Here is a 20,172-nt window from a genome sequence, read left to right as displayed (position 1 = left end):
CTGGCTGCAGCGGCGGGGAGTTCAGATCTGGGGAGGGGGAAGAACTCCCCGGGAGGAGGTGATGTCTTCTAAGGTGATGTCTATGTTCTGCTGGAGAGAAGCAGGTTCTAGCACTCTGCAGCCTCCAGTTCTCTCCACCATAGATCACAGTTTGAGGGATGAGAGCACTTCCTTCATTATCGTCTTATTATCTACCCATACCCCACAGGGACCTGAGGAATTAGAAAGTGCTTTCTCTGTCTGCTCAGAGAAGTGGGCATCAGTCAGCCTTGTAGTACCTGAAGATGCAAGGTGGTGCCTGGCCGTGTCCCACCACCTCTTTCCCATGGAGCTGAGTATTGGACAGGCAGGAGCCTGGCTTGGGACAGGTGAGGACAGGTTTCCTTGGATAGGAAGGGAGCAACTGATTGCTGAGGAGTAGATGGCCACTCCCTTCCCCTGAGGACAGCCTCAGGGCCTCAGTGAAGCCACAGCTGAGGCATATGTGGAAGATGGGACCGTCAGAAACCACTCCTGGTGTGTCACTATTATAAGATCCTGGTTCAGGGTGGCAGCCTGGGCTCTGTTTTCACAGCTCTAGTCCTTTAGTGCAAAGGCCAAAGAGCAGCTTCCCTCGGGTGTCTTGCTGTGACATGTGATGGGCATACCCAGTGACCTCAGCATCACCACTCGCAGCCCTAGGCTTGTTCAGGCCTTTATCTGAGGTGGTGGTATTTCTCTGCACCAAAACAGTTTCCATGGCACTGTATTCAGGTGCCTGTACACCTCCAGTTTTCCTGTATCTGTGGGGTGATTCCATCCTCGTTGGGTATAAAACCACCTGGTAAGTTAGAAGCTAAGCTCGTTCCTTGCTGGGTAGGGTGGTGGGTCCTTAGGTGGATCTTGTAATTTCTGAGCTGCACTAATTGAGGGGGTTCCATACCCCTTTTCTGAATTCTGTCTCAGGTTAGGTCTTGAACCCCGGGAGGGACACCCACCTTCCAGCTATGATATATCCTGCCAAGTACAGCATATATGAAGTGCAGCCTGAAAGCCTGGGTTGCCCTCACTGGTGTAGAATGTTTATTCACAGTGCAAGGACCCCTCTATCCTTGATCACACCAGAGGGCAAAGCCACAGATGGAGGAAGAGCTGTAGAAGCTTGGGTTCTGTGAGGGCCGAGTGCTGGGTGGCATGAGGGGCCAGGCCTTGTCTGGTCTATGAGCTGCTGGTGATAGACTCCGGGAGGGTAACTCGATCCTAGGGAGAAGGGAGGAATGTTGGATAATGGCTGCTGAAAGGGCTTGCTGAAAGGCAGTCTGGGCTTGGATGGATGGGGCAAAGTGTCTTCCTGAGTCCTGACCCACCACTTCTTGCTTTCCCATCATTAAGCATGGAGGTAGAATCTCCCACTTGCCCACCCACATCTGGAGGTTCCTACCGCATTGAAGAGGATATTGTCAAAACCAGAGGTTGCTATATCTGTACTCCTCCGGAAGGGGCAGTGTTGTTTCTGTAGCCAATGCCGACCCCCAAGGCCCAGGAGCACCAGGAACATGAAGAAGAGGAGGGCCCCCCCAACAGCTACAGGCACAGACACAGGTGCTACCCTTTCACCTGAGGGCAGAGAGGGCGCTCAAGTTCTCCACACAGCTCCCAGTCCTTATGTCAGGGCTCTGCGTCCAGGACTACTGGTGAAGCATGAGCCTGGACTGCCCAACCCCTCCAGCCCTTGTTGACTCCAAGGTTCACCCTTGGTGATCTGTCAGTGCGATGCTGAGAGCTGCTGCACCCCTTCCTCCCAGCATGATGGCAGCCAGTGACTGCCCAACACTGCTCCCATTGTGGTCTCTGGCTTAACCCAGAAGCTCCTTCAAGACAGTTCTTGCCCGGAAGGAAACAGTGAAAGCTGATGCAGCCCTTATGTACAGCCCACCCCATGTGGGTATGGTTCTGTGGGGAAAACCACAGCGGGAGAGCACAGCCCAGCCTCGGTTCAGCTGCTTTCCTGAGTGGCCACAGAGTATGTGCAGCCATTGGAGCCACCAACCGAAGCTTGGCAGGTTCAGGACAAGTCTGCCATCCCGGAGCCCAGTGCTTACCCTGGCTAGGTGGAGGCTGCTGCTGGCAGTGCCGCCCTGCCAAGTACTCCACGTCATCGAGGGCAATGGGCCCCAGAGCTGGCTGGCCACCCAGAGTAGCTTCAAAAACAATCTGACAGGGAAGGGAAAGGCAGTGAGTATCTGGAGGGACTGAAGAGGGAAGGGAGGACAGCTCCCCTGGGTCCTCACCTGGAACTCCTCAGAGTTGGACACTTCGATCTGGACTTGTATCCACTGGTGCCGCAAGTGCCCGCCCTGGGCCCACACAGCTAGTTGGCCTTGGGCACTGCTCAGGAGCACTCTCAACTCACCCTTATCTGAGAGCAGGAACCAGGGCAGGTCAGTTTAGGTTCCTGGGGAACACTTTTGTGCCTAACCTGAGCCCCATTCCCCTACACCCAGGGCCCAGCCACTCACAGAAATGCTCAGGAAAGCCCATGAAGTACCAGAAGTGGAGGCATGAGGCTGTAGTTGCTGGTAGTGGCTCACTGCGAAGCCAGGCTTTTTGGCCCCCAGCACCTAGCACGCTGGTTTCAAAGAAAGCAAAGTGGCCTGGAAATGAGAGGGTGGGATGTGCTTGCTCCCTTGACACGATGGTCTCTAACTAGAGGGAAGCTGGGTGAACACAGCCCAGGCTGTTTTGTGAGGTGGTATCAGCTTAGGCCCCACATAAGCCAGTGCGTACCTGCCTCTGTGCCCAGGGTGTGGTCCACTGTGGGTTTGGGATAGCGGGATGGGGTGGCTCCGCTGCTCCAGTCCCAGCTGTACGCACCTAGGCTGGGCCAAGCAAGATGGCTCCACCCACAGAGCCCGGATTCAAAGTCACAGGACCCTGCAAGGAACTAGCAGGTGAGCAGAGCTGCCCCACTAAGCATCACCATGACTGGGCAGGGCCAGGTGAGGCAAAATCAGAGAGTTGTTCTTGGCATACACAGGGTACTCGGGCCACAGCAAGCTGCCTACCTGGCTGAGCACAGGGCCCATCTTGGAGGAGAAGGTCGTCCAGAGCTATGTAGGAATGCTCCACACCTGCAGCCACAGCCTCAAACACTACCTACAGGGTATAGAGCCACAGATCATGCAGGCTGGTCCTGGCAACCCTTGAGGATGAGAAGGCTTTCCTCTTCCCACCCAGGCACTCACCCTCCACGTCTGCCTAGCCTGCACATTCACACTGCCCAGACGCCAGGCAAATCCACCATGGGCACTGATGCTGAGCTCCTGGCGCCTTGTACTCTCTTCCAGGTGTACCCTCAGGGTGCCTACCCACCAAGAACCAGCCAGGTTAGCTGCTTTGGGAGCTCCCCAGTCATGGACAGGGGCCTTTCCCTTTCCTATAGCCCTTCACCTGGGTTATGGAGGCTCAGATGGTACCAGAAGGTCAGGCAGGCAGGCTGGGTCAGGGGCTGGTGCTCCTCTGAAGTCAGAGAGGCCACATGACCCTTGGGCAGGAAATTTGGGCTGGTGTCCACCACCATGTAGTGCCCTGGGGGAAGGCAGATTGGCATCAGTTTTCCTTCCCTTGGCTAGCCCTACGTACCCCCACCCCAGCCATACTAGTACCTTGGGCTGTTTCTGTGGTGTGGTCTGTCCAAGGACCCCAAGGAGCATGGCCTGAGGCATTACTCTGGCGCTTCCACAGCCCCAAGCCCCCTGGAGAGAAGCCGCAGTCAGAGTCTTCAAAGGAACAGCTCTTGGGGGCCCAGCAGGGGCCTGGCCGTACAGCCATGTCATCCAGGGCCATTGTGCCATGGTACCCATCCCGGAGGCCTTCAAACAGCAGCTGAGGGTGGAGAGTGGTAATTGGCGGGGGCCAACCCTACACCATCTACCAAGTGCCAAGCTCACCCTCACCTGGTACTTGGTGCTAGCCTCTAGCTGATGGTGAAGAGTGACCCAAGCCTGGTGCCAGCGGTTGCCATGGGTGCCTGACCTGGACCACAGTAGTGTGCTTTCCTCCCCATCCTTCTTCATGGCCAGGCGCAGTGTCCCTGAAGAGGAGTGAGCGGAGTCTGGAGGGGAACAGCCCCCCAAACTCCAGGTGCCTCAGGCTGCAGTGGGCACCAGATACATCCAGAGGCTCTAGCAGCTGAGACTCACCAATCTGGGGCCCATATAGGTGGTACCAGAAGCTGAGACATTCCTTGGTGACAAGTGGCACCTGGGGTCTTGTGAGTAAGAGAGCGCCTTGTCCACGAGCAGGTGGGTCCGTGGGATCCAGGAACATGAAAAAGCCTACAGGGGATGAAAAGCAGAGCTGCAGAAACGCTCTCCCAGTTTGTACCCCCTTCCCAGGCCTCGGAGAGCATGGGTCTGGGAACTCCCTACCTTGGCCAGTGGTGTGGTCATACTCAGAACCATGGCTTTTGACACGGTGCCAGTGGGTATCTGTGAGGTGGCCTGTGTGCCAGCTGCATGCGTCCCGTTCAAAGTTACAGGAGACCTCTAGGGGTGGGGTGGAGTTGGGTGGGTGTCAGCATTCCCCCCCTCCCAGCTGTGATGGGTGGGGATGGGAGGTGGGCAGGGGAAACCTTGGTCACTCTCGGTGGTCACTATGGGGTTGCAGTCTCTCATGGTCACATTATCCACCTCAGCCCATTGCTGGCCAGGGCCATCCAAGTCCACCAGACCGACAATCTCCAGCTTTAAGCAGATGGAGGGGAAAGACTGTCAGTAAAGGGCAGGCTCATTACCGAGTCTCCATCCTGCACTGCCATCCTCACCTGGAATGGCCGGTGCCGTGCCCCAAGAAGAACCTTCTCCACAGTCCAGCCCTTGCTGCTGCTGCTTGGAGCCTGCCACACCATCTCCCGGAAGCCATTCTCCACCACAACCAGTGCCAAGAAGCCTGACCAAGGGAGTTGGTGTGGGTGGGTCATCCTCAGACCCTGTCCACCATGGAGGCTCCTGGGGGCTGGGCCTGGGCCAGAGGGCATGTCGCACCTTGAGGATGGCTGTGAAAACGGTAAGCCACGTGGAGTTCACAGCGAGGGCCTGAGGGGCCCAGGGCAGGCGTGAGAGCCCGGGCCGCAGATCTTAGCTGCCCCCAGGCCTTCTGTAGAGACAGGAAGTGCCCTATGGGAAGAGCAAGGCACCCCCTAACTGCTCTGGTAGCCCCAATTTACAGACTCTCTGAGGAGGGGCTCCTGTGGGGAAGTGGCCTCACCAGGAACATCCCGGTCGGCATCCCTGGCAAGCTTCCTGTTCTGGGTTGCAACCCGTTGCCACTGCAGCCTTCCTATACTTGTGTCCTCCCAGCCTCCAGCAGAGGCAGACTCGAAGTCTGTGGTGCCTGTAACAACAATAGTCTGCTCCAGAAGGCAGCAAAGCCCAGTTCTCTGGCCTGCCTGGGCCCCATGCACATGTGGAACCCAGGCTCTGACTGGCCTCACCACACTTCTGTTCATCCTCGCCCTCTGCACATTGCTGCTGGAAATCACACAGCTGCTCTGGGGGCACACACAGTTCTCCACAGGAGAGATGTCCTGGCTCACAGGCTTCCTGAGGCAGCTCCATGGATGTCTGGGGACAGAGGGCTAATGCCTCAGATCCAGAACATGACTGCAGAGTGTACACATCTGGAGAGGAATTGAAGCCAGGTCAGAATCAGTGAGGACCTTGCTTTTCCTGGGCAGGCCAGGGGAGGGCCTTAGGTAGATCACCTGGAACAAGTTTGCAGTAATTGGACATGATGAGGTCGTCCAGGCCCACAATGCCTCCTGGACCAGTCTCCCCAGCTAGAAGGATCTGAGGACAGGGAGGGCCAAGCATTATTCTGTCCTGTCTTCTTTCTGATACCCTCAGTTTATTCACTGTTATTGCCAGATACTCTCCACCTCTCCCACTGAGCAGCCCTCAAGAGTGACTGCAAAATGCCCCATGTTCTCCTGAGCATGCTCTAAGCAGGGTTCCCAGGATCCCAGTCACAGCCTGGCTAGCCTCACCCTGAATGGATGGGCACTCTGAATGTCAACACGGTCTCTGACCCAGGCTGTCCCCAGCTCTCCATGGTGGCTCCGCAGCAGGACAGGATCCTGGGGGGTGTTGAGCCCCTGTGCCTGCAGGAACAGCTGGAAGCGGCTAGCCTCAGACCCATGCAGATAGTAATAGAAGGTGAGCTGAAACAGAAGAAATTACAGGTTGTCAGGGGCCTCTGGCATCAGACAAGCAGGATGGGCAACCCCGTGTGTCTTTTTTCTCACACATCCATCTCACCGAACAGTTGTAGGGGACTGAGGCTTGGAATTCAGGGCTGAAGAGGACAGCAGTGGTGCCAGGCTTGGCCATAGAGACCAGGAAAAAGCCTGTGAGAGAGGGCAAATATGAGCCAGGGTTATTAGGAGACAGATGGGTGGAAAAGGCCATGGCCATGGTCCCTTGGAGACCTCACCGTATGCACTATTCCGGCTGTGATCTCGGTGGGGCCAGGCAGGGCTCGCCATGCTGCCAGCACTGTGGTTCCGGGTCCAGCCCTCCAACTGGTTCCACGGTCCCAGGCCTGTCTCAAAGTCAGTGGCCATGTGGTGGCCTAAGGAGTGGGGTGAGGGGTTATTGGGGACACAGAGCAGGGCTTCCTGTAGTCAGATGGCCCTGGTTCCAGGGAAACATTGGCTGTCCCACCCAGAATGGCTGTGCCAATGTCCACTTTCCTGGACTAGCCCCAGTGTTCTTTGGAGGACCCAGAGATCAAGGTCTAGCCTCCCAGTCTTATTCTGCAGTCCCTCACCCTGCCCGGCCCTAGATGGCCCCAGCCTCACTGCAGATGAGTGGGTCTTCATCAGATCTGTCTCCACAGTTGTCTTCTCCATCACACAGCTGGTGGGGCTCCACACAAGCCTTGTTCTGGCAGTGGTGGTGCCCCAGGGGGCAGCTGGCCTGAGGACCTGGGGTGGAAAAGAGTTAACAACTACTTTGGCCCCAGGGTTTGGGATGGAGGTATCCTGGGGAGAGGCTGAAGACTCAAGGAGGTGGGCAGTGAGGGTCTCCCAGCTTTGGACAGGGTGATGTATATGCAGCCTTACTAGGCAGCCCACAGTCCCGGAACTCCACATCATCCAAGGCCACAGCACCCCTGTGTGTGGCATTTCGGGTGGCAGAAAATGTCACCTGAAGAGAGGACAGATCCTTAGGATCTAGGTCGGTGCCCAGACCCTCCTCATTGTCCCCAGCCTGGAAGACCACACAGCTTACTTTGAAGTCACCCTGGACACGGCCAGTGTTCACTGCCAGCTCCTGCCAGCCAGGACCCCAGGGTCCTGAGCTCTGCCACAGGGTCAGTGTCTCTACACCATGGGTCAGCTCCAGCCGCAGCTCAGCAACATCTGCAGTATTTGAGTGGTCTTGGGGGGCATCGCCAGCCCCTTGATGCTTCCCTCTAGCCTACCAGCTGTACCCTGGCCCAGTTTGGAGTATCCGCCTGTTTCTATAATTGTACCTTTCCTCGCCCAGCCTTTTCCCAGAGCCACTTGGCCTTGAACCTCAGGGATCCACAGTGCATACCTTTAGAGGCTATGTGGTACCAGAGCCTCAGTTCACAGGTAGGAGCTGCCTCACGCATGACAGGGGAACGCAGAGTTGCAGTGGATGCCTCCTTCCCATTGTGGGTTCCCACAGCCATGTACCAGCCTGGCCAAGGGTGAAGAGGTTAGGAGGCCAGATGGAAAACCAAGACAGAAGGGTGGTGGAAGAATAATGGTGCATGTACATGGATTCCCTAAGCCTTACCCAAGTCAGTGCCATGTGTATGGTCAGAACGAGGCCCAGGACTATCTAGCACTGCCCCTGCCCGGTCTCGAAGCCACCTATAGCCTGAGGTGCTGATGTCCTGCCAGCCACAGGGGTCCTGCTCAAAGGTGCAGGTGAAAGGGATGCTCATGCTCGGGGTTGTTGACGCACCATGGAAACCTATGAGAATGAGTGGTCAGGGGTCTGCCTTTACACCGCCACTCCCTGCCACTCCCACCTGACCAGCTCACCACACTGGGCTTCATCGGAACAGTCTCCACAGTCACACACAAAGTTGCATACAGCTTCGATGGGACTTCTGCAGTGGCTGGGCACCCAGGTCCTGCCTAGGGACTGTGCAGCTGGCAGAGTATCAACCAGGTGAGCGGAGGGCAAGGTGACTGGCTGTTTTTATTTTTAAAACATATAGATGTATGTATTTGTGTCCATATATGTGCTGTGCAAGAGGTGTGGAGGTCAGAAGACAACTGAGTCATTTATTTCCTTCCACCGTGTGGGACCCAGGGACCAAACAAATGCCATCAGGCTTGACAGCCAATGCCTGTACCTTCTGAGCCATCCTGCCAGCTCTGACTGGCTGTTTTGAGCAGTATAAATTCTATGTCCAGAGAAACCCCAGACCTAAGCAGGCCAAGGTACTTAGCCAATTGACTTCGGGGCTCAGCCCTATGAGATCATATAGAGAAGAACATGATATCTACCAAGAACTGCCACTGTGGCTCTATATCAAGAGTAAACAGAATGCCTTCCCACCTTCCTAGCCCCACAGAGCCCCTGCACTCCAGGGAGGGTAAAGGGCTTTTGACACAAGAAACACCCCACGGGGAAGGCACAGGAGCCCACATGACTAGGAATTGGAAGTTTCCAGTAAGATCCTCCCCACCCCCCATTGAGGACAGCCAAGGAACTTCCTCCACATGTTCTAATAGGGAAGGTGGCAGGCAAAGGCTCAGGGAGCTGGGTAGATGGTCACCTATGATGTCCCATGGCCTCTCTAGGACAGGGAGATAAGATGTAGGTGGGCAATCCCCGGCCTGTTGGCTTGTCCTGGATGTCCCCATTGTAGACAATCTGCTCTGACAAGTTCCTGTATTGGCCGTGACACCAGCTGGCATTCAGGCAGGAGTTTACTCACCCACAAATAGGACCAAGGTTGAAAGGAGGCGGCTATGCAGGTACATGGCCAAGCTGGGATATCCCAGGGCTAGGAAGGCTGTGTAGCCTAGAGGAGACTGCACAGTTATCAGTCCACAGTGGCTTCACAGGCTGACTTAGCTCTCACTGCAAAGGGCTCAGCTCCTTTATACCTGCAGCCCCTTGGCTGGGTCCCACGCAATGATGACAGGCCAAGCATCCAGCTGTAAAAGTATCTCTGGAAGGGGGCCCCTGCTTGGCTCTTTCTGACCAAAGGTCAGGTCTTGGCCATCCTATGCATCCATCTAGCCCTGCCCTGCCCTGCCCTGCCCACCCCACTGGAAGTTTCTATTGGAATGTGGAAAGGTTGGGGACCCCACTTGCAAGGCTCTAAGGTTCTCTAAGGGGGCCTAGAGCCCCACCCTAGTGCAGGCCAAGGATGTCAAGACAGTCTACTCAGTGGCTGCACATGGCCATCCAGTACATGTTCACAAGCTCCCTCCTCTCTGCTTAGGGGATCAGATCAGAACAAGTCCAGGATCAACAGCTTGCCTCTGTGGACCAGGACAAGTCCTATGTCAGGATGTGGTATCCTCTCTTCCATAGCACCTGTAACTGAAGCTGTGCCACCCTGCCAACTATTCTGGGGTGTGTGGGGGGTGTGTGTGTCTCACATGGCCCAGGCCTGCCTGAACTTGCTATGTAGCTGAGGGTAACTTCTGATCCTCTTGCCTCCGCCTCTCAAGTGCTGGGATTATAGGTGTCCTTGCCATAGTTTATGCGGTACTCCAGACTGAATTTGGGAATTTCATGTATACTAGGCAAGTGCTCCAACCAGCTGAGCTCCATCTTTAGCCTCTTATTCATCTTTAAAAACTGTCCTGAGGGGCTGGAGAGATGGCTCAGCAGTTAAGAGCACTGGCTGCTCTTCCAGAGGACCCAGGTTCAACTCCCAGCACCCACATGGCGGCTCACAACTGTCTGTAGCTCCAGTTCCAGGGCATCTGATACTCTTACACCAATGCACATAAAATAAAGTTAAATAATAAATTATTTAATAAAAAAAAACTGTCCTGAGAAGCCATGTGCTGGGTGGTCTGTGATAGGAAAGTCTTGATGAACCCATAAAGTTCATTTTCCCACAGGTGAGGCAGGAGGAATGTCAGAGTTTTGAAGAGCTTGTCATATGTAGCTAGGCTCTGTCTATGGCTTCTTAGTGTGACCTTGGGACTTGTCCCACTTGAGCCTGTCTGCTGGCCTATTATACAAGGGTGTCTCAGTAGTGTCTACCTGCAGGCTACAGGAACGCCGTGAGCTGACAAACGCTGGCCCAAGGATGGTAAGGGATGCCCCAGCCCTGGCTTTCCCTGGTACCTACTATAATCGCACACTGTGCGTGGGACTTCTTAGAGCAGGGGTTAAGCTTGTCCTTAACCCCTGTCGTGTTCAGTGAGGTGGAGGTGGTACAGGGACTTAGGCTCAGGGGCTGTGAATGGTCCAGGGACTAAGACACATAAACGAAGTCAGAAATCCTCAGTGAATGAGACACAGGCAGTGAGTGTGCAGTTGCAGGGTCCTAGGGTTTGTGGGTAACATCCTGAACCTTCCCTGCTGGCGGGACGAAGAACAGATGAACAATGCAGCCTGTTAGCTAGCCAGGACAGGGACTTCCAGGACCCTTTCCTGCTGGGATTCCTAGATGAACTACAGGAAGGCGGCACTTGTGGGCACCCCAGGACTCGGTTGGCAGGAACTGACTTCTTGTGCAAGGCCTCGTGGGGCCTCCTCCCAGATGTCCTTGGAGATAGCAGTTCCATGGAGGAGCAATCAGGCCATAAATGGCAGCAACTCAGGGGCCCCTTTTCTGAACTCAAAGGGCTGAGTATGCACCAACAGTCCCCAGGGCCTCCTGGAGCTGAGTAGGTCTATCCTGTGGCAACCCAAAGGGAGAGAAGCCAAGACACAAGTCAGGGACTAGCAGGCATATGAATGCTTTTAATTCCTATGGACAGATTGGTTTCTAAGGCCTGGCAGGTGGCATGCTGCCCAAGGCACGGCAGGAAAGCACAGGGCCAGCCCCTCAGAGACAACACAGCAAGAACAGAGTCCTGACTTAGTTGCTGGGGGCAGGGCCTCAGTAGCCATCATCAGCCCAGGTGACCTCATAATCAGGATACTTGGCTTTGATCTTCTCAGTTGAAACAGAGTGCTGGGCACGACCATAACCCTAGAGAGAAGATGACTCTAGTCTGCCTGGCCTTTTGCTTTGTGAGCCCACCCAGCAGCCATAGCAATAGCAGGCATGGGAAAAGTAATCAAACCCTGCCATCCTAACCATGCTGGGAACAGAAAGGGGACTGAGGGGGTGGATAGGCGATGCCTGAGGCCCCAGAGTGTCTTCATAAAAAGAGATGGAGATGGTCAGGGCTGTGACTTGTCCCCAGCAATGACCACCCCAAGGGCCCTCCAAAGAGCCAGAACACAGGCCCATAAGGATCTAGGATAAGGAGGGAGCACAGCCCAAGGCAGGTGGCTTCCAACCACCCTGGTGTCATACAGGAAATGGAAAGCCACAGCCCTCAAGGGTTCTGTAGCTTCAACTTTGAGAGTCTCGGAGGTGGCCCGAGTGGCAGGACAGGGGGTCAGGCTCACAAGGAGGAGTTTTGCAGTCTGGGCTGGGGACTGGAGCTCACCATGGAGTAGCCATACACGTGGATCTTCCTGTCTTGGCTCTGATGGGAGATGCGTCCACCGCCTAGGCACTCACAGTCATAGCCATTCTTCTGCAGCTCGCCTGACACTTTGTCATAGATGTCCGCTGGGGTGGGGAGAGTGGCCTCAGGATATGCTCTAGTCGCCCTTGTTGGTCCCATAATGTACTCTAGCGCTAGATATGGGGGTCTGAAGCTCCAGGTGTTGGTGGTCTTTTTCCCAGTGGAGATGAGCCCCGCCCCCGCAAGCACAAAGATGAACGGAAGAAGTTACTTTCGAAGTGGGAGAGGGGATTAAAAAGGGTTCTGTCTCGCACTCCTGCCCAGAACCCCGACTTTTCTAGGTCAGCCTAGCTAAGTGTTAGTACAAGGCACAGTACATTAGCATTCACAGCCCTGCCACTAGCAACTGCTAGGTTCATGCCCCGCCCCCGACCTTCGTTCCACCCCTCAGGCGCAGAGGCCCCACCCTCACCGTGGTACTCTGCCCATTTGTAGCCACGCACGATTTCCTTGCACTCCTTCGTCGGATCCCCGGAGGGCGGTACTAAGTGGACTCGAATCAGCACGTACTTGAAGACGCCGTCCGAGTCGATGTCCACATCAGGAATCTGAGCGAGGTCCGCCGCCATGTTCCCCAAAGCGCTCGGCCTCAGGACCCCAGAACCCCCTTCCCAACCCGACCGAGGCCTTAGCGTGAGGGAGGCGGGCCCTTTGGCAGCCCTGGCCAATCGCGTGAAGGAATGTTTCCCGAGGCCCAGAGCCTCAACCAGTTGTACTTCCGACCCGAGGCACTGACTAGCCAATTGCAATCCAGTTCTTTGCAGCTTTGAGCTCTTGAGTACCAGTTAAAGGAGCGGCAATGTAGGGAAATCCGTGATGCTGCCAAGCAAGCTGCTGGAAGTGGGGCAGCAAAAGAGGATGCAGTGACTCATCCCGGCTCCACTCCTGGGTCCTAGGGCTTCAATCCCCTAGCATAAGCCATTAAGTCCGAAGTCTTCTCTTCCCCAACACCCATAAGCCCGAAGATCTATCTCCCACCTCTCCAAGTTCAAAGAGCCCCTTTACACCCTCGGGCCTCCCTCCCCTTCCACAGTACCCTCTCGTCCAAGGTCTCCTGTTGCTAAGCTCCTACGACCCAAAGCCTCTACCCAACGCTCCCCACCACCATGACCACAGAGTTCGCAGCAGCTACATTCAAGTTCTATTTTACTTGGTTCGAAAGCACTTGCCCTTTAGAAACGGGCGAGTTCTTGCCAGGGGCATTGTTGCCAGCCTGCCGCAGGAAGGAAAGTGGAGCCCCTGGGGAGGGCGGCAGGCTGAGCGACAGCAAGTGTTGCAAGAGCGGCAATGGGGCACACAGCAGGGAGGGTAGTGACGCACGCGCGCCTCGCGCGCTGCAGGGGAGTTGTCCCAGGCTCTGCACTTGACCTCCTCTGCCTCTGAAGGGGCTGCGGGCTCCTGGAGGGCACTTGTCCAGCTTCTGGTCTCAAGCCTCTCTGGGTCACACCCTCCACGGAGCCCTGGGCGCGGACCCCAGTGCAGTTAGGCCTGCACGAGTCCAGCAAGGGGCGCAGGGCTGCCTAGGCCTACGCTCTCCACAACACATCAGGCTTGGAGCTCAGCCAGGGCGTGTATGCGGCACTTTTGTGCATAGGATAGGCCTCAGTACCGGCTCCCTAACGGCTCCCACACCTGGTGACTCTGCACCCCAACCAGTTCCTAATTAGGGCCAGCGTTCCTTATTCATCCCAAGTCAGTCAGCAGGTAGGTGTTACTCTCTGTAGGGTCCCCTGCTAGGTCATTAGCACACACTTCCCACCTCCCTGGGAGATTAAGGCCTGAGCTTCCATCTCCTCTGGAAGGTGGGTTTTTAGGGCCATCTTGTTGAGTAGGTGTGGGGGAACTCAAACCCTCACCCAGTCAGATTTTGACTCTGGCCTGCCCACCACCCACACTCTGCTTCCCCTGCTCAGGTTCCCCTCTGGCTGGGTGGCTTGTGCCTAGGCCTTGGCCTGAAGACACCCCCCCCCCCTCCCAGTATTCCAACTGGTTCTGCAAGGGCCCAGACCAAGATGGCCAGAGGTGAGAGAACCTCAGGATAGGCAGAACTGTTAGTGTGTAGTGCCGGCCCTGCCCATTGCCTCAGTGGCATAGAGATGCACAAGGACTAGGCCTCTGAGCCCGACACCCCCCCGACACAGGAGAAGGGGTAGGGGAGTGCTTTCAGTAAGGACGTTAGGCTTTGGTCATCATGAACTGGACTAGGAGGAAACTGCATGAATCTAGGGTTCGGGAGCTACAGCAAGCACCCACAGTGTGTATCAAGTTTGTCCCCAGGGGATGTATGTAATAGTAACCTTCCACTAGAAGGCAGAGCCCAGCGGTCCTCAGGCCCACCCCACCTCCCAGCGGGGAGCACCAAGGGCGAGGACCGGGCTCTTGGGGAGCCTCCTCTCCCTGGCTGACTGGGGGAGAGCCCAGGATGTGGGATCTGGGTGGTCTGGCTGAGAAGAGGAAGGGAAAAGAAGCAGCTAATGGGAAACAGGGCGTCGTGGGGTGGGGTGGGGCGGGAGTGGGCTCCTAGGCAAAGTCAGAGGTTTGGAGTGGGTGGAGCTCTCAGGGCTTTGTTGAAGACTAAAGGAGGCTCGGGGGACTTGGCGGGGCGCTGAACCAGGTGGTTCAGATTCTGCGGGCGGTCTTGATGGATCAGGCAGGGCCTGAGTAGAGTAGGCAGGGCTCTGGTCAGGGCCTGGGCCTAACAGTCCCATGATGTCGTCCAGCTCACATGATGTCGTCTAGCAGATTGGCACTGGCTACCCAGTCGAGTGCTCGTGGCTCGGAAGCAGCCATGATCATGCACATGAAGGGGCGGCCAGTGCGCCGATCCGTGGGATAGATGGTGGTGGGCGTGAAGCGCCTGTTAGCCTCCACGAACTCGCAGAGCTGCTCGTAGACCCGTGGGAACTCGTGGCGGAGGAAGACGCCGCGCAGTCGCAGTTCACGCTGGATGTGGATGAAGGCCACTTCACGTGCACGCCGGCCGGCCTCACCTTCCTGGTCCAGGCCCGCAGTGCCTGGAGGTGGCGTTAGGATCAGCGTTTCCATGTCTGGCTCTCCACCACGCGCAGGAGGCGGCCGCGTCGGGCTGCCGGCGGCCAGGGCCACCTTGGCGAACTTGCGCACCGTGGGCCCAGGGCTGCGCGGTGCTGGCCGGGCAGCGGTTCCGGAAGGTGCAGCGCCGGGGCCTATGGCCACCGACACACTAAGCAGGAAGCACTCCGCGGGCTCATAGAGCCTCCCGGCAGCCGCCAGCTCTCGTGCATAGCTACCCAGGGGCGCGGCATGTGTAGCCAGCTCACGCAGTGATAGGTAGGTGGGCGATAGCAGTAGCCCTTCGAGGCCGAAGCGGAGGAAGTTGTCGGCAGAGCCCGGGCTCGGGAAGCCCAAGAACAGCACGCCACGGCCGCGCGACAGGAAGCCGACGCGCGCTATGCGCGAGAAGGCGCGATGCACTGGGCTGCTGTCGCGGCAGAACTGCAGCACGTGGCGGCACACGCTGCCCACACGGCCATACACGCAGCGCGCTTTGTGCGCATCCCAGTCCTCTCGGCGGCACAGACGCGAGCAGTAGTAGGTATAGCAGCTGTGGCATGACTTGAAGTAGAGGCAGGCGTTGAACATGGTCTCCGTCCGCCGACAGCGCGCGTTGGAGCAGGTCATCAAGTCATCCTCGTCTGCGCTGGGCTCCGGGGAAGCGTCGGCTGCCTCCCCCGAGCCGGTGGGCTCCTCATTGCTGCCAGCCGAGGCTGGGGGCGAGCGCGACGGCGCCAGCGCCTTTGCTCCTCCAGGGCCCACAGGCCGTGAGTCCAGCAGGCGGCGCAGTTGGCGGCCTAAACCTTCGGCGGCAGGCTCCGGGGCCTGGCCCGGTGGCCGTGAGTCGATGACCAGGTCGGTGATGAGCTCGTCCAGCTGCTCGAGGCTGCGCTGGCGGCTGGCGCCAGGTCCCTCGGGGACCGTGGGTGCGGGCTGCCGCGGTCGGCCTCCAGGCAATTCCCAGCCTCTAGCAGTCGGGCGCTCTACTGAGCGCAGGTCGTTGTCAGTGATGGTAATCTCCGGCGTGATGTACCAGTTGCGGCCCAGGCTTTCTCCACCTCGGCCCTTTTCTGTCAGTGACGTCTCGGACAGCGACAGTGCTGCATAGCGTCTGGGTGAGGTGGACAGGTTCACGACGACGGGTGGACGCCGGCCTTCTGGGGATGAACCCCGTGTATCCCGAACCTCGCGTCCCAGCAGGTTCTCATAGCTGCGGCCGCGTCCTAAAGGGTCTTCACGGCGAGGACCAGGAGCCAGGATGTTGTCCCAGGATCGAGAGTAGTGGCGGCTATCTGTCACCAGCCGAGGCGGGCTTGTGCCGGTGCCACCATGCCACGAGGCCAATAGCGGTCCAGGGGCGGGAGGAGGCACCACCTGAAGGGTGCGGTAAGGCCTCGGACCCCAATCGGCCCAGGCTGGGCTGCTGCGCGGATGCGGGTAAGTCCGAGCCATTGCGTCGCGTTCACGGACCCTCCCGTAGTCCTCTGTGTAGAAGGTGCGGGCACTGGGGTGTGCCCGGGGCTCTTCTGGGACATAACGGGGGACGAAAGGCAGGCCGTAGGCTCGAGGTGTCTCCCCGTAGTAGGAGCGGGAGGGGGGCTCCTGGATCGGGAAGGTGCGTACTTCCCCAGCATAGTAGCCGCCCACACGCCTTGGACTGGGTCTAGGGGGTTCTTCGGTCAAGTAGGGCCTGGAGCAGTAGCCATCAAAGGGAGGGCCTGGGCTTGCGGTAAAACTGCCTGCGTAGCCCTCAGGTTCCTCGGTGTAGAAAAATTGGGTGGGACCTGGGGGCGTCGTGAAGGCTTGACTGCGGTGCTCCAAGTAGTCACGGGGCCCAGGCAGCGGCCCATCGCAGTACACTGCTCTGGGGTCGGTACAGTACAAGTCACTAGGGGTGGGAGTACGTGACAGGGCCACATGGCGGGGCCCTGGAATTGTGAGGCCATGGAATTGTGGGGCAGTGCGAGCCCAGGGCGTCCCCTCGCTGGGCGCGCAAGGTCGCGAGCTTCGGGCGGCGTGCTGCAGCACTGCCTCATCCGGCTTGATGTCCAAACGGCAGCGGACGTGGGGGACAGGTCCTGTGGGTGGTTCGGGCGGCGGCGCGCAGCGGCCTGGGGTGGCGCACAGTGGCGCGATGCGTCCCGGGCCGCCCCGCTGTGGCTGGAGCTTGATGGGGTGCAGCTCATTGGCGAGAGCCCGCAGCGCAGGGTACGAGGGCTCCCGGTGCGGGGACCCCTCCAACCTCACCGAGCGCTGGGCCTCCCGGCCTCTGCGCTGCAGTACGGGCGGTGAAGCTGGAGCAGGCGCCAGGCCGTGGGGCGCACGGGGTGCGCTCTTGGAACGGGTGCGGCGCCGAGACTCGCTGTCTCGGGGCCGGGCACGCGGTGGTGCGGGCTCGGGAGGTGGCGGCTCTGGGTGCGTCTCCATGGTGGGCTCGTCCAGTGCCTCTAAGAAGTCGAAACTACGGCAGTGGCGCTTGTTGAAAGGCGCGGGCGCAGCTGGCCGGGTCACGGATCGCTCACATGGCTGGCGTTTGGACGTAAGCCCTGGGGCCACCACCTTGATGTCCTGGTACACGGTCGACACCAGCAAGTCCGGCGGGTCCGTGCGGGTCATCTTAAAAGACGTCCCCAGGCTGGCAGCTCCAGTCACTTGGCCTTTCGGGGATTTTGCCCTGGGAGGAGATACCGGTCAGGGCAGCCTCCTCTGCACCCCAAGCCCTTTACCTCCACCCCACCCCACGTACTGGTCCGGCTTACCTGGGGCATAGGGGATGGAGCAGCCCTGGCTGCAGGTCTTGGTCAGGGCTTCTGGTGCTGGATCCATATCTGTGTTAGAAGTACCTGCAGGAGAAACCTCACAGTCCATGCAGCCTGTGGGGACAGATATGCCAGGAGAATTGAGTTTACAGTGAACCCACCTTTGTCCCCGCTGCAGGAACTCCTGAGTCTCTCTCCCTATGCTAGGGTCTGCTGGCCAGACTTGGGTAGATCAACCGGGGATGTGTGGCAGGACTACTGCCCTCTGGTGCCTACGGTTGGAATGATGGGCTTTGAGATTTCCTTACAGGTGAGACTGTAGCCCCCTCCCACCAGCACTGCAGAGCTACCCCTCAGAGTGCTGAGTCCCAGGTGAGACAGTGGTCTCTGCCTGCTGACTAGGCTGGGCCGAGAACCCCTCTCTTAGCACTGCAAGTGCCCTTGCACTTGGGACAGTCCTTTTTACCCAAGTAAAGTATGTCCCCTCAGTTTGATGAAGTCCTAGGCAGAAGAATGACCCCAAAGCGTTTTCTTGGGTCTCAAATCCCTTTTTCTTTTGAATAAATCTCTGACCCCAGTTCCTTGGATGAAACCCATCGAGCTTGTTAAGGCAGAGAAGGCTGCAGAGCAAGCCCCTCCCTGTTTTGAGTAATTGCAGTGACCCCCCACCCCCAGTGTGTGCTTGGCGTTCCTGAAGCCAGGCTGCAGAACCACGTGGGGGCCATGTGAGCCACGAGCTAACAGTGTCATTTCCCTGAGCTGCAAACTAGCACTAGTGTACCAAGGCAGGAAGCTGCCAGCTAGGAGGAGGCAGAGGAGAGGGTGGGAAAGCAGAGGAAAGGGTGGGAAAGCCCCTCCCGGGGACAGAGTCTTCCCCACTCTGGCTTTGGAAAGCTCCATGGAAACGTGTGGTTGTTCATCCCTGGCGCTATGGACTGGAAAGGATCTAGGCTAATGTTCAGATGTGGGCCACCAGTGTCTGTGGTCCCCAGGGCCTGGAGCTGGCTGGAGAAAGAGGGTTTCAGAAGGTGATGACACTCCCTCCCCCCATAAGGCACCTACTCCCAAGTCATTTGCTCCAGAGTAAGCTGAGTGTGTTGGGGCCTGGCAGGACTTGTAGGTGGATGGGCCTTTCAGGGTCAATCTCTAGTCCCGGGTGTATAAGGGGCGTTCTGTTAGAGGGGCTGCATTTGGAGGCAGGGCTACTAAGTACTAAGGCTTGTTCCAAACCCAGGTTCATGCCGACCCTATTCAGACCCCTTTCATTCTAAACTCGATGCCAGGTCAGAGTTTGGGCTAGATGACAGGGTCTGAGGCTCCGCCCCAGGAAGGTGACAGCAAGCTTTGCTGGCTGCAGCTGTCAGGAGCTGGGCGCTGTGGCACCCGCTCCCTGTGGGCTGGGGGTAGGGCTTGCTTTTGTACCCTAGGTATTTTGAAGCCCCTTCCCACATAGCAACCCTTCTCTGGCCTGTCCCGGAGCAGCCATCACCAGGACCTAGTCTGCGTTGCTTGGGGGCGGGGACTCATCCTTCCGTGCAGCCCCCTCCCGTGCCAACAGCTCCACATGTTGGACAGTTTGGCTTGGCCTCTTACCTGGTTATTTCTCCACGAGCTGAGCCCAGGTAGGCTGCATAACCCAAGTCGGTTCCGGTGTGTACCTGGCCCCGCTATATAGCCGGTACCGGCAGAAGGTTGGAGGCAGCAGCTCTGATCCTGGCCTGGCTGCTCAGTGCTGCCCCCAGCGGCGATTAGTAGGATGGCACTTAAAGGGGCCGCGCTGAAAGGGAGGTGTATAGTGGGGGTCCAGACACTACTGGTCGCCCTAGCTCTCATTTGGGCTGTGTAGAGTGAAGGGTCACGAATAGCATACCCAAAGTACAAGTCTTTGGATCTGAACAGGGGTTCCCTGCACCAAGAAAAGCCTGCCAGCAGGATTCCAGGCAGGGCCTTGCAAGGGACCCAGAATCTTGGCTTGGCGGCAGAGAATCTGGGTTTGGGGAGTTTCCAGAATGCACGTCTGTGGTTGGACCCAGGTGGAAGAAGATGAGCATTGCCTGCCCCATTGGCCTCTCCCCAGGAACCGTCCTCTTTGGCTCTGAAGACGCCAAAATCTCAGCAGGTACCCGGGAGCCAGATGGCTTGCTCAGCCTGGAGTGCAGCTGCAACCTGCAGTGTCCAGAATAGCCTGGGCTGCCGCGGTCTGCTTCCTTTGGGAAAGGTTTCCATGTGGTCTCCTCATTCTAGTCCCGCATTCTAACTTGGTAGATGATGGGCCACAGATGTCAGACCTGAGAGTAAGACCCTGTCTTGTCAGGTGTTAGGACTGGCAAGATCCTTTTGCTATGGCTCATTGTGCAGTCCTGGGCTAATTTATTGTAGACCCTTTCTCCATATCAGGGGTCCAAAAGGCCAAGTTGCATGTCCTATAGCACCTGCTCAGCTACCAATTTGTAGTGTGTACAGCTTCATAGCAGAAAAGTAAGGGAAACCCTCCCTCCCAGGCCTAGGAAAGCACACTCAGCCTTGGCCCCCAAGAAAGCACAGCAATACGCCCCGCCCCCAACGTCACTAACAGTGCTAAACGTCTGCCTGCCTCTGGAGGGTTCTCATGGTAACATGTCCGCAGTGGGCGAGGATGGAGAACTG

At 57.6% G+C, this 20,172-nt stretch overlaps 3 protein-coding genes across 4 annotated transcripts; all 3 read right to left on the bottom strand.

Moving 5' to 3' along the window:
* Positions 1-1,039: 1,039 nt before the first annotated feature.
* Mamdc4 (MAM domain containing 4) lies at positions 1,040-8,385 on the bottom strand. The gene is made up of 29 exons (XM_036184192.1): positions 8,374-8,385; positions 8,057-8,210; positions 7,806-7,985; positions 7,581-7,706; positions 7,272-7,402; positions 7,103-7,187; positions 6,839-6,964; positions 6,472-6,609; positions 6,297-6,385; positions 6,026-6,199; positions 5,744-5,828; positions 5,474-5,659; positions 5,248-5,373; positions 5,025-5,156; positions 4,805-4,929; positions 4,613-4,724; positions 4,410-4,526; positions 4,182-4,316; positions 3,936-4,072; positions 3,645-3,864; positions 3,430-3,567; positions 3,225-3,343; positions 3,045-3,135; positions 2,767-2,913; positions 2,499-2,633; positions 2,271-2,398; positions 2,082-2,193; positions 1,421-1,596; positions 1,040-1,239 (listed from the first exon to the last, which is right to left on the bottom strand). The coding sequence occupies exons 1-29, from the start codon at positions 8,383-8,385 to the stop codon at positions 1,198-1,200; spliced, it is 3,678 nt and encodes a 1,225-aa protein (XP_036040085.1). The 3' UTR covers positions 1,040-1,197.
* A 2,550-nt stretch (positions 8,386-10,935) lies between these two features.
* Positions 10,936-12,680, bottom strand: Phpt1 (phosphohistidine phosphatase 1). Its single transcript, XM_036183945.1, has 3 exons — positions 12,147-12,680; positions 11,654-11,778; positions 10,936-11,187 (listed from the first exon to the last, which is right to left on the bottom strand). The coding sequence occupies exons 1-3, from the start codon at positions 12,301-12,303 to the stop codon at positions 11,095-11,097; spliced, it is 375 nt and encodes a 124-aa protein (XP_036039838.1). The 5' UTR covers positions 12,304-12,680; the 3' UTR covers positions 10,936-11,094.
* Positions 12,681-12,863: 183 nt separating this feature from the next.
* Ajm1 (apical junction component 1 homolog) lies at positions 12,864-20,012 on the bottom strand. Of its 2 annotated transcripts, XM_036183941.1 has the most exons (3): positions 19,120-20,012; positions 17,527-17,640; positions 12,864-17,441 (listed from the first exon to the last, which is right to left on the bottom strand). In XM_036183941.1, the coding sequence occupies exon 3, from the start codon at positions 17,381-17,383 to the stop codon at positions 14,456-14,458; it is 2,928 nt and encodes a 975-aa protein (XP_036039834.1). In that variant the 5' UTR covers positions 17,384-17,441; positions 17,527-17,640; positions 19,120-20,012; the 3' UTR covers positions 12,864-14,455. The 2 variants fall into 2 exon arrangements, with proteins under 2 accessions (XP_036039834.1, XP_036039833.1); XM_036183940.1 differs by having other exon boundaries at positions 12,864-17,640.
* Between the last annotated feature and the right edge of the window lie 160 nt (positions 20,013-20,172).

This window comes from Onychomys torridus, chromosome 4 (genome assembly GCF_903995425.1).
Source record: "Onychomys torridus chromosome 4, mOncTor1.1, whole genome shotgun sequence".
NCBI classification, from domain to species: Eukaryota; Metazoa; Chordata; class Mammalia; order Rodentia; family Cricetidae; genus Onychomys; species Onychomys torridus.
Note: the sequence above shows the minus strand (reverse complement) of the source record. Positions and strands in the feature narration are given on the sequence as shown.